General features: G+C 37.3%; 1 protein-coding gene across 2 annotated transcripts in view; it reads left to right on the forward strand.

The window, feature by feature from the left end:
• The window catches only part of SACS (sacsin molecular chaperone), a 118,304-nt gene that overhangs the window by 52,567 nt on the left and 47,991 nt on the right, over positions 1 to 17,746 (forward strand). For both annotated transcript variants that reach the window (XM_066236852.1, XM_066236853.1), the window contains 3 exons: positions 6,840 to 6,927; positions 7,689 to 7,774; positions 9,251 to 9,362. In XM_066236852.1, coding sequence (XP_066092949.1) covers positions 6,840 to 6,927; positions 7,689 to 7,774; positions 9,251 to 9,362 — 286 coding nt within the window. The remainder of the gene's footprint in view (positions 1 to 6,839; positions 6,928 to 7,688; positions 7,775 to 9,250; positions 9,363 to 17,746) is intronic.

Below are 17,746 nucleotides of genomic sequence, written 5' to 3' on the forward strand. Positions count from 1 at the left end.
CAGAATGACATGTTTAGTATTAGGTTCCTTATTATCCAGTACAGATATTAGTGAAGTACTTGGTACCTGTGATTTTTAATCCCTTAATGTAATCTTGACCTTATGTGTACCTGGGTCCACCCTGTGGTCCCTTGCCCGTTTAGATCCAGATTGCTCACTAATTTGTTCTTATGTTCCTCCATGGATCAGTCCTCTTTAGCAGTTCCCCAAGGTGTTTGGTAGCATGCAGACAGTGACTTGAGGACTGTTGACAGAATGACCTCCTTCTGTGCCTACTCCTATATTTTAACCTTTCTATGTGTACTCTCCTGGTTCTATACCCACTTCTTTGATTACTCCTCGGTTCTGTTTTGTTCGTTTGTCTCATAGATGTGGTTATACCCAAAGGCTCAGTTGTTGCTGGGTCTTGCTATTAGATATGTGTTTGGAGATGTCTGTGCAAAGCATGGGTGCATAGTGTTTCGGGTTGAAATGGGTGGTCACTGGGAGTGTCTAGTTAGGACACTTACACTAATACTAGGTACTGAGGTTCTAGACTGTGATTGTATAGGTAAAACTAAAAGGAAAGGATACAGGAGACATTGAAAAAGAGAAAGTTATGGCAGGTTGATATCAAATGGATGGGGGTACAGAATATGGCGGTGCAGAATGGTGGAGGGGGTGAAATGTAGCATTAGGCAGAAGGCCTTGCCAAGGGTGTTCTAAAACTTCTAGTGAGATCAAGGAAATAATGGCTCAGTTAGCAGAGATAAACAAGCACAGAGGGCATCTAATTTTGGAGGAAAGGTGGTCACCAGATTGCATTTGTCTGGTTTAGCTGATGACTGGAAGTAGAAGAAACATTCAGGAAAATGCATGAAGAGGTAGGTGACCTAAATCCTGCTTAAGTGCTGCCAGTGGATAAAGAGGCCACATTAATTACCATGTTAGAGTCTGCTTTCTGTTTATAATAGGAACGGGATAAGTGAATTCTAGCCAATTCTAAGGTCTCTGCGATGTAAGAGTCTAGACTAGAGAGTGATATTCAATAGGCACATCTGGGACTGAAGTTGAAGGGCCAATTCTGGAGATATAATTTTGGAAGGTAACTTTTTTGGCACATTTCTCTCTCTGTGCTTTGTAAATGCATTGGGAATGTTGACATTTATGGAGCAACAAAATGTTCTACACACTTTTCTAGGTATTTTGTATATCTATAACTCATTTACTACTGAAAACAACCACATAAGTTGGTTATTACTACCCCCATTTTGTGGAGTAGTAAAGCCAAGATTCCAAGAGAAATAACAAATCAGGATTGGAACCCAGGTCTGTCTGATTCCAAAGTCTATGGACTTTTCACTATTGCATACAACAGGGAATCGGTCAGGGTGTCAATAAATAAAAAAGTTAAATATAAAATTTTTAAAACAGAAGAGCTTATACAATTTAAAATGAACTTTAAAGTCAAGAATGGAGCTCCCCCAGAAAACAAAGAGAGGACACAACTCTCCCCTGGTTTGGAGAAGACAGGCTGTGACACTGCTGAACTGGTGAGCTTAGTAATGCTAACATGTACCATCAAAGAGTCACCTTTATATATGCAGATCTTTCACAGCAGAGGCTTGCTTTTCCTATTTAATGCTGCTCAGAACCTTTTAGATTTGAATTTTTGGCAAAAAATTCAAAGTATTTAAGCGTAGGCAGGAAACAAAAGCTGACAACTCCTTCTCTCTCACTGGTTTGGTTGGTATTGGACAGAGCTAGCAGCAGGCACTTAATCTTCTGGGTCACCTGCCATCCTCTTTCTACTTATTTCTCTTTTGCTTTTCCTAGTCTGGAGTTGGCATTTTTAAGTTCTTTACCTCCTGTTCTGTGCAGAGACTGAAGCTATTCATTATAGCTGTGCATTTCTCTGATCCTTTTCCAAACTGCTCCATACCAATCATGTCTGAGCCTCAAGCCGGGTTTGAAGTACCACTTCACTCTCTTGTCTTTTAATTGATCAAAAATGTCTTCCCTGTCAACTCTTGAATTTGTGAACCTCCTTGTGTCCTTGACAGCTGAACAAAGGAAGAAATGTTTGGAGATCCAGACTGCAATTAATATTATACTCTTTGCTTAATAACTTGGAATTACTGTTTCATAGGAAATGGAAATGAGCATCTCTGAGGTTTTTAAGGGAGGCTACGGCTGGCATGGGCAGAAACCCAGATGTTCAGATTGTTTTATAATCCTCTTTTAAAAACAAAATATAAAGACAGAAATGGACAACTTTTACTATTTCATTGCCTTTGGAGGTAAATAGGACCAATGTTACTTTACTTGGTTGTAGTAATTTAAGGTCTAGAAAAGAATGAGACCCTAGCAACATCCACAAATCTTGGCAAGCTCAGGAGGAGAAAGCAGATTGCACTGCTGAGGTTATCTGTGCTGCTGGTTTTATCTTTCAGAAAATCACTTCCCTGTAAATAGGTCACTGATAACAGTCTAGGAAAAGCATTCATTGTCAGACTCACATAGCCAGTTACATCTGTTTTTATTGACGTGGTTCTAGTCTGCATCTTCTTTTTTAGTACTCTTTAAGACAGGGGTCCCCAAACTTTTTACACAGGGGGCCAGTTTACTGTCCCTCAGACCATTGGAGGGCCGGACTATAAAAAAAACTATGAACAAATTCCTATGCACACTGCACATATCTTATTTTAAAGTAAAAAAACAAAACGGGAACAAATATAACATTTAAAATAAAGAACAAGTAAATTTAAATCAACAAACTGACCAGTATTTCAATGGGAACTATGCTCCTCTCACTGACCACCAATGAAAGGTGTCCCTTCCGGAAGTGCGGTGAGGGCCGGATAAATGGCCTCAGGGGGCCGCATGTGGCCCGCGGGCCGTAGTTTGGGGACCCCTGCTTTAAGACCTGGACAAATCTTTGTGCATTATAGTTTTTCTTCCTTCCTCCCTTTCAGCCTTTCTTCCTTTAACAGTACCTTAGCTATACTAAATTGGGCTAAAAATCTTTGGTTTATGCATGGCTATCTTTTATTAGTTAATTAACTAACAATAGTGTGAACAACCATGACATCCAACTGGAGAACTAGAACATTGTTGATATTTATCTCCGTGCTTCTCCTCTCTTCTTCCGCGCGCGTGCGTATGTGTGTGTGTGTGTTTGTACCTGTGCCTCTTCCCATACCCCTTTGTGTTTATTATTCTGTTGCCTTTTTTGTGGTTTTAATAGTTTTATCATATATGTATGTGTGTTTGTATTATATATATAATATATGCATACTTATGTTTATATATATGTATGTATTATCTGTGTTTGTATAACCTAAATATATAACCTACACAATATACTGTTTATTTTTGTTTATTTATGAACTGTATAAGAAGCTTATTATTTTATATATTTAGTAACCTGAAATTAGCTTTTTACACTCAATATTATGTTATGAATATTCATTCCAATTTATGTGCAGTTTAGTTAATTAATTTATTGTTTTGTAATATTTCATTGTATCACTATGTCTTAGAATTTGAGTTGTTTCTAAGTTTTTGTTAAGACAGTACTGCTATGATTATTCTTATCCATATTTCCTGTGCAAGGAGCTGTTACAGGTTTGCTTTAAGATTCAGTGGGAATATGTATAGAAGGCTTCATAAACTGGAAACTGTAACATGTTCAGGTTTGTCTGATAGAAACAGGGACTAGCATGAAGATGATGTACAGAAAGTAAGGAGACAGATGGAAATTTTATAAAAATCTGAGCAATGTGAGAATGTGAACAACTGGAAGTAGAGAACAAGTTAGCTATGAGAGGAGTTGGGGAGAGACACACTGGGACCCCGAGATTAATTGGATGTGTGGTTTGGAGAGAGAGAAGACTTTTCCCCCAGCTTTCCCATTAAAGTGATGAGATAGAAGGTGAACCTTGTAACTGAGATGCATAGTAAAAGATGAGAGGTAAGTGATGGAAGGAAAGCTAGTGATGTCACCTTTTATAGGTTGAACTTTAGGAAACCTGGAGTATATCAGTGTGAAATGGGTAGTAGACAGTTGGAAATACTGAATTTTTGAAGTGGTAGATAATGTCCTTAACACCCTGCCAAGGAAGCAAACGGTACAAAGGTAGTTCTTCAGGTGAGTTCTGAGTAGTGTTTTGTAGACTGTTGACCTGTAAGGAGTCACTCCATAGCAACACTTAAGAGTGGACTGTTGGTGACAAGATTGATCTGGCTTTGGATTATTTACCTTATTTTCCAAAAAAGGCCCTCAATTACACCACTCCTATGGGTCAATGATTGCACATACTGTTTCCTGCCATAATGAGAAATAGAACAATCACCGAAAGGAAAATGAATATGAAGATGTTTCTCAAAAAAGCCAGTTTCAGGGAAGTCGTAAACCAAAGCAACTTCAGAGGTTGGAGTCCTTATTTGTCCTTTACTTTTATATCATACCTATTTTGTAGCAATGTCTATAGCAGTTTTTCCTAAACTGTATTTCTAGGAACAATATCCTATAAGATATTCTTAGAAAATAAATGAAAAAAAAAGTCACTGCTAGAATTTGTGAAATACTGTTTAGTATAATCCTTACTAAGAAAGTTACAATACAAATTTAACCAAGGAGGTAAAAGAGTTCTACTCAGAAAATTCTAGGATGTTGAAAAAAATAAATTGGGGAAGACAAGTGGGAACATATACCATGTTCATGGATTGGGAGAATTTACATTATTAAAATGTTCATACTACCCAAAGCAATGAATAAATTTAGTGCAGTTCCTATTAAAATACCAATGGCATACTTCACAGATCTAGAACAAATACAGATAATCCAAAAATTCATGTAAAACCAATACAGAACCTGAATAGCCTCAGCAATCTTGAGAATGAAGAACAAAGTGGGAGGTTTCACACTTCCTGATACCAAGCTATACTGCATGGTCATTGTAATCAAACCAGCCTGTTACTAGCATAAGAATAGGCATACAGATCAAATGGAACAGAACCCAGAAATAAACCCAAACCTTTATGGTCAACTCATTTGACAAAGGGGGCAAGAGCATACAATAGAGTAAAGATAGTCTCTTCAATAAATAGTATTGGAAAAATTGGACAGGTACATGCAAAAAATGAAATTAGACCACCAACTTACACCACACATGAAAATATACTCAAAATGAATAGAAGACTTAAATGTTAGTTGCAAAGCCATAAAAATTTTAAAAGAAAACATAGGCAGTAGAATCTCAGACATTTCTCATAGCAATACTTTTGCCAGTTTATCTCTTGGGCAAGCAAAACAAAGGAAAAAATAAACAAATAGAATTATATCAAACTAAAAAACTTCTGCACAGCAAAAGACACCAACAAAATGAAAAGACAACCCACTGAATGGGAGAACATATGTGCTGATACATCTGATAAGAGGTTAATAATCAAAATTCATAAAAACTTATAAAACTCAACACTAAGAAGACAATCCAATTAAAAAAATAGGCAAAGGACATGAATAGGTACTTCTGCAAAGAGGGCATACAGATGGCCAATAGGCATGTGAAAAAATGTTCAACATCACTAATCATCAGAGAAATTAAAACCACAATGGGATATCACCCCACACCTGCCAGAATGGCTTTCATTAACAAATCAACAAACAGCTAGTGCTGGTAAGGATGTGTAGAAAAGGGAACCCCTGTGCACTGCATGTGGGAATGCAGACTGGTGCAGCCACTGTGGAATACAATATGGTGTTTCCTCAAAAAATTAAAAATGGATTTGTCATTTGACCCAGCTATTCCATTTCTGGGACTATATCATAAGAACCCTGAAACACTAATTCAAAAGAATATATTCACCTCCATGTTCATTGCAGTGTTAAACAGCCAAGATCTGGAAACAGCTCAAGTGTCCACCAGTGGGAGAATGTATAAAAAAGCCAAGGTACATTTATGTGATGGGATGCTATGCAGCTGTGAAAAAGAAGGAACTCTTACTTTTTGTGATAGCGTGGAAGACCCTGGACATTATTATACTAAGTGAAATAAGCCAGTCTGAGAAAAACAAATACATATGATATCAATTACATGTGTAATTTAATGAACACAATAAACTGATGAACAAAATAGAAACAGAGGCAGGGTCACATGGGACAAATGGACAGTGGTCAGAGGGGATGGGTTTGAAGGGAACTGGATAGAAGAAGGTGAAGGGATTAGCCAAAAAACATATATGTAACACATATATACAGACAATAGGGTGACAGTAACCAAGTGAAAGGGAGGAGGAGGTCAAGTGGGGGTGAAAGATCTTGGGGCAGAGGGTGCATGATGCAGTGTAGATGGTGTTATATTGAGTCACCCCCCTGAAACCTCTGTTGTCTGGCCATCCATGTAATCCCAATAAGTTAAAAATTAACTTATAAAAGAAAGTCACTATATATTAATATGTTAAATGCCCTAAAACCCAAAATATTACACTCATTTAAAATATTTTTTTGTGTTATAATATCTCTTGACATCTCAGAGCTGTGCTCTGAGCAGTACACTTTGGAAATGCTGATCCGAAGAATGACTTTTTTATTTGATGATCCTGATTCATCACAACAAATTAAATGATTAGAAATATGTGTATCTTCATAATTTTTGAAGGAAAAATCTTTCAAATTTTTAAATAAAATTTTTGACTAAAGTTTTATTCTTTGAAATAATCATTTCTCCAGAGCAGCTTACTTCCTGATAAGAATAGTTAACAAGCATTTTAGCCTATGTGAAAAAATATGGCAAAATTTGAATTTACAGTATTAAGAGCTATGTTGCTATTATACATTTTCATTTTTTTTGTTTCAGTTACCTGACTGGATCAAGATTGGAGATCTGACTTCCAAAAATTGTCATCTTTTTGTAAACCTTCAATCAAAAGGCTTAAAAGGGGGAGGTATAACATTGGCTTTACCTGGAGATCATGCCATTTTTATTTGAAGAAAGATTAAGTTTTAAAATTGAAATGAAAGTATGTATCATTGGAATGTGATGAGGGTCAGTCAGGGCCAGAAGGAAACAACGGCAGATGGAGGAGTGAGTTACGAAAATGTGGAATGTATTGTCTGTGGGACATTGGGGTTTGGTCTTGGCGGATAGTTGTGTCAAAATGATACAAATTTATAGTGATTTTGTTTAAGCACAGATTTCTTTTTTACTTACAGATTTCTTTTTTATCCTATACATATGAGAAGTTACTTCCCTCCCCCCATTCTCCTTATACTTTCCTGTCACCTCTCTGAAAATAACCTGGTCAGTCTGTATTAAGAATCTCTAGTTTGGAAAGGCCATCGTGACAGTGATTGTGCTGAATTTCAGAACATCATTTGAGACTATTAAGAATGCCATGATTGTCCCCATTATCTCTGGCTTAAAATTTAGCAGCAAAGCACAATTTATTTATTTATTTCAGTTGTTTAGGAAAATAGCAATCCCTCTACCCATGTCCCTTATTTTTGAATTAATAATCTTTTGTGACGTTTAGTATATTTTTGAACAGATTTTTAAAATCGAATTTGTAGTTTAATGAAAAATCTTGAGATTTGTTACAAATTTTTACTTTTCTGATTTGCAGATAGAATCTCATGTAACTTGTAGAATTTAATGTCTTGGAACCAAATAACACATTGGTAACAGACCATGGGATTTTCATTTTAGGTCGATTTGGTCAAACAACTCCACCGCTGGTTGATTTTCTAAAGGACATTTTAAGAAGATACCCAGAAGGAGGGCAGATCCTGAAGGTAGGGCCCATGCTGTGTATTTATGTATTTACTTTGATAAAAATTAGATGAAGTAAAATTACTTGCAAGTTTTGTTAGTATTTACTCTGTAAAAACTTTTTTCTAGATTTGATGGCTGTATTTATTACCTTTCATACCTGCGGTGCATTTGCTGGATGGCTTGTGTTGAGAATGCTTTCCATACAAATATGTGAGGTTTCAGAGTCAGAGGAACCCATCAAGGAACACTTTATAATTTTATATAATTCTATAATGTAATTTTGTGAATGTCATGTGAAACTTTGTCCAGTGGCATTAAAAATCTACCAACCAACTTACCACACAAAATAATACAAAACCCACACTCAGGGGCCATAATCATGTGCTCGTTTGATCCCTGGGTTTAGAGGTTTGCTTTTGGGGAGAGTTTGCTCTGATAAAAGCTATGCTGTTGGCATTGCTGTCTTCAGTTCTTGCCCATTTCTACCCACTTCCACCCCTGGTTTAGTGGTACCAAAGTGCTGAAAATTTAAAAATATAATTCTCCCCAAAGTTAGAGGTTTGCAAGTGTAATACCACAGGGTAAATTATTGTGTTTCTAAAGACTCATCCATTTAAAATATAATTACCAGATTTGGTTCAGCCTAACTCATCACTCACCAATGCACTGTCATGCATTGACATTCCCATACTTTAAACAAGGTCCAAAATACACTAGGGGATAATATCTGTGGAAATCATTTCAAGTTCTGGTGACTGTGGGGTTGCTAGAGGAGTTGGACTCTTATTTCAAAGTTTGGAGCTCCCAACATGGTGTTGTTGAGACTGGGAACTTTTTTGAGGCTACTGATGGGTATACATTTTGTAGTTTGTCTTTTCCTTCCTACATTTTAGAGCTTGGACTACCCATTTACTCACCTACTCATTTATTCACCAAACAAAAGTACTACCTTTTTTATGAAAGGAATAAGTCAGTGCTGACCTTCAAGAAACTTTGATCTTAGTACAAGAGAAAAACATGTTCTTATCTGAAGATTATACTTTTTTTTTTCTGAGAGGAAGGTAAGTCTAGTAAGAAAATAAATAAAAATCTTTTTTGCTAACTGCTTCAGAATGGGTCCTTGTTGCAAATGACAACAATCTGTACAGCTTTTGGAACTGGAGTGATTGCTTTTGTATGAAGTCTGTGTGCAGATTGTAAATAAGAGGTGGAGTTGTAAATGGTCTCAGGATTTACATTATAGACTAAAGAGTAGTAAGTTACAAATCACATTGTAGGTATGTGTAGTTGAAGAAGGACTCGTGGTCTTTTCAACCATACTTGTATGTATGTAACAATTACTGTCAGTAGTACCCTCACCAGATCTTACTGATATGAGGCAAGTGATGGGTTTCCTTTACTTAAATGTAATTTTTAAATATTATAGGTAAATATAAAGATGGGCAGTAGATTACTTATTATGAAATGTTATTATATTTGGTGTATTTCTTGATTAGGAATTAATTCAGAATGCAGAAGATGCTGGGGCCACAGAAGTTAAATTTTTATATGATGAAACTCAATACGGAACAGAGACTCTTTGGTCAAAAGATATGGCACAATATCAGGGTAAGAATCAATATTTAGGAACAGGTTTTGTGTACTAACAGGTGATTTTTAGAGATGTACAATGCTCTTTTTTAAAATTTTTAATTTATTATGTTTACATAGATTATAGTATTGTCCCAAATGTATCTCCCCTCCCTTATATTCCCCTCAACATCCCCCTTACCCCCTCCCCATAGCGCCCTATGTCCTTCCCTTCAGGTTTATCCATCCTATCATCCCCTTTCCCTCTGTCCTCTTTTCCTCTGGTCCCTTTGATCTCTCCTCTGTCTCAATTCCGTTTCTCAGTTCACATTGTTCATTGGATTCCTCAAATGAGTGAGGTCATATGATATTTTTCTTTTTCTGCCTGGCTTATTTCACTGATTAAAAAGCTGTGGTACATATATACAATGGAATACTATGGGGCCATGAAAAAGAAGGAAATCTTACCTTTTGCAACAACATGGAGGGACCTGGAAAATATTATGTTAAGTGAAGCAATATTCTTTTTAACGAATAGTCCAGTTACCACCTATATTTCACTTTCTGGCATATTTCATTCCACTTCTTCAGATGTTTTTCTCTGCTTTTTATGTGTAGGTGTCTCTGCTAGTTGGTATTTTTAAAAAACGAAAAGAAATAACTCAAAGTAACAAGAACGTAAATATAGCTGACCCTTGAACCATTCAGGTTTAAATGGCATGAGTCCACTTACATGCAGATTATTTTCAGTAAATGTCCAGTTGGCCCTCTGTATCTCTGGGTTTCATATCATCAAGATTTAAGCATTTATAGAGCTAAAGTAGTATTTTTGATTCATAGTAGAGAATCTGCAAATGCAGAGGACCTACTATGTGCATTGTCTTATGCCATTTTATATAAGGGACTTGAGCATCTTCAGATTTTAGTGTCTGAGGGGTGTCCTGGAACTAGTCCCACAGGGATACCAAGCACCACTGAAGTTTTTGGGGAGTGAAAAGTTACATGTGGATTTTCAACTCTGGCGTCATTAGCACTCCTAATCTCCACGTCGTTCACGGTCAACTGTATATAGCTTCTTGTTATATATTTAGTCACTTGTGAGTATTTTATATCATTGGCAAGACAAAAGGATATCATATATATAATGCTTCATATATATAAAAAACTTCTCTGCATTTGGAAAGAAATAGATGCTTCTGCTTTATATTACTGCCAAGACCAGTTCAGCAGTGGGGGTGCATGAAAGGAAGGCACTGCAGGACTTAAGAAAAAACACACAAGACACAACATACAGGAAAATGGATACAGAGGGCTCCCAGGCTCTAGAACTGAGAGCCCAGACCTCTGCAGCCTCATGGTATTTATTGGTCTCTTTGCTCATCAAGCAAATTAGCAGAGCCTGGGTCAAATTAGTCTACAATAGATTCAGGTGCAGAGAAAGATGACCAACCGATGCCCCCCAGGCATGTAGGAAGATGGCTATAGGGATCAGCTGCTTCCTGTAAACAACCATAATAGTGCTTACCAGAGCAGCATTCTGTCCCCGCAGGACTTGGCATTCTGAAGTCCACACCAAAGACTTGTCTCAAGACTGGTTTAATCTCTCAGCCATTTTCCTACATGGTACCCTTGAAATGCTTTGAATTGGGTGGGAAAAAATTTTGAAGATGAGAAGAGAATGAGTAAAATGAAAGACAATAAGAGAACCATATCCAATAGACTTGATACCTTAGTCCAGTGATTTTCAACCTTTTTTGAGCCGCGGCACACTTTTTACATTTACAAAATCCTGGGGCACACCACCTACCAAAATGACACTCTGTTAGAATTTATTTAAATTTTAAATAAATTATTTATTTAAAAAAAGTTAAATAAAAAAGGATAACCCCCTCATATATACAGTCCCACGTAACATCCCCTCATATACAGTCCCACGTAACATCCCCTCATATACAGTCCCACGTAACATCCCCTCATATACAGTCCCATGTAACCTCATATATACAGTCCTATGTAACCCCTCATATATACAGTCCCATGTATCCCTTCATATATATAGTCCCGCTAATATTTACTGGAGCTTTCATCAAGGTTGTGGGTTCAAATCAATTTGGCAAATACTCTCTATATAGAGACTGGACAAAATCAATTTTAGAAAATGTTGGGTACTTGTGTAACATCGTAAGTCCTCAGAGCATCTCTACTGTCAGATTGAGAAGTTTGCTTTCTAGCTAAGGATTTTGATAAATACTAGAGTTCTCCCTGAGGTTGTGGGTTCAAATCCCATGGTCAGCTGGGTTGCAGGGGCCTTAGTTCTGTCTGTTTTGATGGTGTATATAGAGATTTGAGCTCTTTAAGAAGATGACCCTTCAGAAGGCCATATACAATATAGATAACATTGTGATGCATTGTATATCACCCTCTGCGGGGGCCTCTTTTAAAAAGAAAAAGATCGCCCTGGCCGGTTGGCTCAGCGGTAGAGCGTCGGCCTAGCGTGCGGAGGACCCGGGTTCGATTCCCGGCCAGGGCACACAGGAGAAGCGCCCATTTGCTTCTCCACCCCTCCGCCGCGCTTTCCTCTCTGTCTCTTCCCCTCCCGCAGCCAAGGCTCCATTGGAGCAGAGATGGCCCGGGCGCTGGGGATGGCTCTGTGGCCTCTGCCTCAGGCGCTAGAGTGGCTCTGGTCGCAACATGGCGACGCCCAGGATGGGCAGAGCATCGCCCCCTGGTGGGCAGAGCGTCGCCCCTGGTGGGCGTGCCGGGTGGATCCCGGTCGGGCGCATGCGGGAGTCTGTCTGACTGTCTCTCCCTGTTTCCAGCTTCAGAAAAATGAAAAAAATAAAAAAAAATAAATAAATAAAAAGAAAAAGATCAAATATCTATATACACCATCAGGATAGACATAACCAGCTGAGGCTGAGGCTTCATCTGGCCGTGGCAACAATTACCTCCAGTCCTGACCAGGATCAGAAATCGGGACCATGGGGAGGAGTAGCAGCTTCAACTACTCGCTGCGGCCACACAATGACAAGTGCGCAGCAGCCCGAGCGGAGACCTTCCTGGGTGTGGATGAGAGGTGGCCTACTATTGGTTCATTGCTAGTGGTTGGGATGAATCCCAGAAGGTGATTGGTCAGTGAGCGTTCCCTGTGCCTCCACTCTTCCCGTCGCTGATAGCTGGAGGGATTGTGAGGGGAATGTTTATGTTCGGATTGCGGCTGACGGTGGGTGGGATAAATAGCCTCCCTGGGCCGTATCTGGCAGGCGGGCCGTAGTTTGGGGACCCATCTTTAATTTCCCCACGGCACACCTGACCATGTCTCACGGCACACTAGTGTGCCGCAGCACACTGGTTGAAAAACACTGCCTTAGTCTACTCTTTGAAGTGTTGTTTGGAAAAAGTGTTCATTACATTCAGTGCAGTTTTGAAGTCACTACGATGATTGTGAATGACTGTTTATTATATAGAAAGCTATTGAGAAAAGGGAGGATCACTTCGGACTTTCCTGGACATATTTTTAAAGATATGGAAGTCATCTTTTTTAAAAAGTTGCTTTATGATTTAGGAGGGTAATCAATATTATTGTTAAGTATTTAAACATTAAATATTTAGCATTTCTTATAGCTATGTTTATTTTTAGGCCAAATTGTGATATGAATGTTGCATCTTTTTTTTAATTTTAGTTAGAAAATTAACTTTAACAGAGTGACATTGATCAATAAGGGTACATAGGTTTCAGGTGAACATTTCTTTAGTATTTGAACTGTTCAGTATGTTGTACACCCATCACCCAAAGTCAAATAATTTTCTGTAACCTTATATTTATCCCTCTTTACACCCTCCCACTCCCTGTTCACTTAGTCCTCTTCCCCCTCCCCCATGTTCCCTTCCTCCTGGTAACCACTTTATCCATGTCCGTAAGTCTCAGTTTTATATCTCACCTATGTGTGAAATCATAGTTCTTAACTTTTTCTGATTTACTTATTTTACTCAGTATAATGTTCTCAAGGTCCATCCATGTTGTTGTAAATGTCACTATGTCATCATTTCTTATGGCTGAGTAGTATTCCATTGTATATATGTACCACATCTTTATCTAATCTTCTATCGAGGGACACTTTGGCTGTTTCCATGTCTTGGCTACTGTGAATAATGCTGCGATGATCACGGGAGTGCATGTGTTGTTACGTACCTGTTTTTGAGTTTTTTTTGGTAGATAATTAATAGAGGGATTGCTGGGTCATATGGAAGTTCTATTCTTAAGTTTTTGAGGAACCACCATACTTTCTTCCTTAATGGCTGTACTAATTTACATTCCCACCAGCAATGAATGAGAGTTCCTTTTCCTCCACAGCCTCTCCAACACTTGTTATTATCCATCTTGTTGATAATAGCTAATCTAACAGGTGTGAGGTAGTATCTCACTGTAGTTTTGATTTGCATTTCTCAAATAACTGGTGAAGATGAGCATATTTTCATATACCTTTTGGCCATTTGTATGTCCTCTTGGGAGAAGTGTCTTTTCAGGTTCTTTCCCTTTTTTAAACTTGGATTGTTTGCTTGTTTGTTGCTGAGCTTTGTCAGTTCTTTATATATTCTGGATGTTAATCCCTTATTGGAGCTGTTGTTTGCAAATATCATCTCCCATTTAGTTGACTATTTGTTTTCTTGTCAGTTTCTTTTGCTGTGCAGAAGCTTTTTAGTTTGATATAGTTGCATTCATTTATTTTTGCCTTTACTTCTCTTGCCTTTGGAGTCAAATTAATAAATTGTTCTCTATGGCCAAGGCTCATGACCTTAGTACCTGTGTTTTCTTCTATGTAATTTTAAGTTTCAGGTCTTATATTTAGGGCTTTGATCCATTTTGAATTAATTTTTGTGTAGGGGAATAAACTGTAGTCAAGTTTCATTCTTTTGCATGTGGTTTTCCAATTTTCTCAGCACCATTTATTGAAGAGGCTTTCTTTTCTCCATTGTGTGTTTTGGCTCCTTTGTCGAAGATGATTTGTTATATATGTGGTTTTATTTCTGGGCTCTCAATTCTGTTTCATTGGTCTGTATGTTTGTTTTTCTGCCAATACCCTTGAAATGCTTTGAACTTCATGCCGTTTTGATTATCATGGCTCTATAGTACAGTTTGAAGTCAGACAGTGTGGTACCTCTGGCTTCATTCTTTCTCCTCAGGATTGCTGTGGCTATTCGGTGTTTTTTGGGTTTTTTTTATGTTTCCATACAAACCTGGTAATTTTTTTGTTCTATTTCTTTTAAAAATGACATTGAGATTTTGATGAGGATTACACTAAATTTGTATATTGCTTTGGGTAATATGGCAATTTTAATTGTTGATTCTCCCATTTCATGAACATAGAATATTTTTCCATTTCATTATGTCTTGAATTTTAATTTCTTTCAATAATGTTTTATAGTTTTCTGTTTATAGATCCTTCACGTGCTTTGTTAAGTATATTCCTAGGTACTTTATTTTTTTTGTTGCAATTGTAAAAGAAAGTTTTTTTAAGTTCATTTTCTGAAGTTTCATTTTTGGCATATAGAAAAACAGTAGACTTTTGTATATTGATTTTATATCCTGCAACTTTACTGAATTGATTTATTGTATCTAACAGTTTTTTGGTGGAATATTTGGGGTTTTCTATATATAGGATCATGTCATCTGCAAAAACTGATACCTTTATTTCTTCTTTCCCATTACAAATGCCTTTTATTTCTTTCTCTTACCTGATTGCTGTGGCTAAAACTTCCAGAACTATGTTGAATAAGAGTGGGTAGAGTGGGCAGCCTTGTCTCATTCCTGACTTTAGAGGAAAAGCCTTCATATTTTTCACCATTTAGAATGATATTAGCTGATGGTTTGTCATATACGGCCTTTATTATGTTGAGGTACTTTCCTTCGATTCCAATTTTATTGAGTGTTTTAAACATAAAGGAATCTTATCGATGCCTTTTCTGCATCTATTAGGATCATATCTTTTTTGTTGTTTCGTTGATGTTGTGTGTTACATTAATTGTTTTATGCAGGGGTAGTCAACCTTTTTATACCTACCGCCCACTTTTGTATCTCTGTTCGTAGTAAAATTTTCTAACCGCCCACCAGTTCTATAGTAATGGTGATTTATAAAGTAGGGAGGTAACTTTACTTTATAAAATTTATAAAGCAGAGTTACAGCAAGTTAAAACATATAATAATAATTACTTACCAAGTACTTACCAAGTATATCGGATTTTCGCTAAGTTTGGCAGAATAAATCTTTATAAAACAACTATAGTTAAATCTGTCTTTTTATTTATGCTTTGCATACATAGAAATTATATTAGTTAATTGAATTATTAGTGGGGTCCCTGAAGCTGACACTGGGAAACTAAATATTGAATATCCGGTTCAATTGTTGTGAGGAACAAATGAAGGTCTCCCCTTTCGGAAATATTCAGGCAGTTTCTTTCTTTCATCATAATATGATTAACAGCCCTAAATCCTGATTCCACAAGATATGAGGTAGGGAAAGGTGTCAATAAGCTGAATACCATTTTTCACATATTTGGATATAAGACCGGCATTTTTTTATTTTGCCATAGGTTTTCATATCCACCACTGTCGAATTTATGTTTACTTTCTTCATCATATCTAATTTCTAACAGTTCTTCTTGGCAAGTTGTATCAGCCTCTTCAATATTTGTGGTAAAAGGATTTTTCATCCAGTTATGTACCTTCAATTTCAAAATATCTTCAAATCGTTTTTCCATGTCCACTTAAGTTCATTGAGGTAGCTACTGAATCTGTCAATATCCTCTGGAGTTACATCATCTTTTATAGATGATACTTGAGGAAACTGATGAAATTCTCTCCTCAATAGATTATGATGAAGTAGTTCAAGTTTTTTTTTTTTTTTTTTTCTTTTTTTTTTTTCATTTTTCTGAAGCTGGAAACAGGGAGAGACAGTCAGACAGACTCCCGCATGCGCCCGACCGGGATCCACCCGGCACGCCCACCAGGGGCGACGCTCTGCCCACCAGGGGGCGATGCTCTGCCCATCCTGGGCGTCGCCATGTTGCGACCAGAGCCACTCTAGCGCCTGGGGCAGAGGCCACAGAGCCATCCCCAGCGCCCAGGGCCATCTTTGCTCCAATGGAGCCTTGGCTGCGGGAGGGGATGAGAGAGACAGAGAGGAAAGTGCGGCAGAGGGGTGGAGAAGCAAATGGGCGCTTCTCCTGTGTGCCCTGGCCGGGAATCGTCAAGTTTGTCAATAAATAATAACACAATACTATGGCAACCTAAAAGAGTTTTATTAGCTCCTTGAAGCTGCAAATTGACATCATTAAATCTCTTGAAAATATCTGCCAAGTAAAAGGCATCATTCTTTACTGTTTTTAACTGTTGACACAGACTGGTCTTATTACTTTCAAAAAATTGTATGACACTATCATATAATGCTACAGATCTAGCCAAAGATGTACTCTTTGACAGCCACCGAACTTCTGTGTGCTAAAGTAACTTAATAAAATCTTCATTATTGTCCTGGCAAAGCTGCCAAAACATTCTATCATTCTTTGCATAGGATTTGATCTTGTTTACGGCTTGAATTATTATAGTTAATGATGAATGGAGACTTGTACTTAGATGTTTTCCTACAAAATGTTGTCTGTGCACCACACAATGAATACATAAAACATTTGGCACTTCCTGCTTCAAATAAGCAACAAATCCATGATAGTGACCTACCATTGATGGTGCTTCATCAGTAGTGCATGCAACAATATTATTCAAAGGAATATTATTTTTTGTAAAGTATGTTCTCACAGTATTAAATGTAGATAATCCTTTGTATCTGTGATGAGATTTACTGCGAATAGCATTTCTTCTCGTAATATAGTTTTCATCAAAATAGGGTATACATATGCCATCAATAAAGCATCATTATCTGCAATGGTAGATTCGTCCAATTACATGGAAAATGAAGAGTTTTGGAGAATACTTATAAGTTTGTTTTCAACATTAACTGCCATTTCATCAATTCGTCGCTTTACTGTGCTATAGCTTAGGGGCAACGTTTTTAAAATTTGAGGTATATCCTGATGCATTACTGTTGAGATAAATTCTTTTAAAAAGGGTATTATTATAGTTTCTCCAGTATTATAGCTTTTACCACTTTTTGCAATTATTTGTGAAATGAAATAAGTGGCAAGTAATCCATCTTCGTTTGTTGTATGTTGTTTCTTAAATGATGCAACGATAGTTGAATGATTTTGAAACTTTTTATATATTTCCTGAAAATATATAATCCTTGTCATTTTGTAGAAAGATTTCTCGCAATAGACTTGGCTTCATTGCCTCATTGGATGATGTTTTGTGGCACAATAAACACATTGGATGTTGTTTATTTGGAACAGATTCTATGAAACCCATCTTC

This window comes from Saccopteryx bilineata, chromosome 6 (assembly GCF_036850765.1).
Source record: "Saccopteryx bilineata isolate mSacBil1 chromosome 6, mSacBil1_pri_phased_curated, whole genome shotgun sequence".
Classification (NCBI taxonomy): Eukaryota; Metazoa; Chordata; class Mammalia; order Chiroptera; family Emballonuridae; genus Saccopteryx; species Saccopteryx bilineata.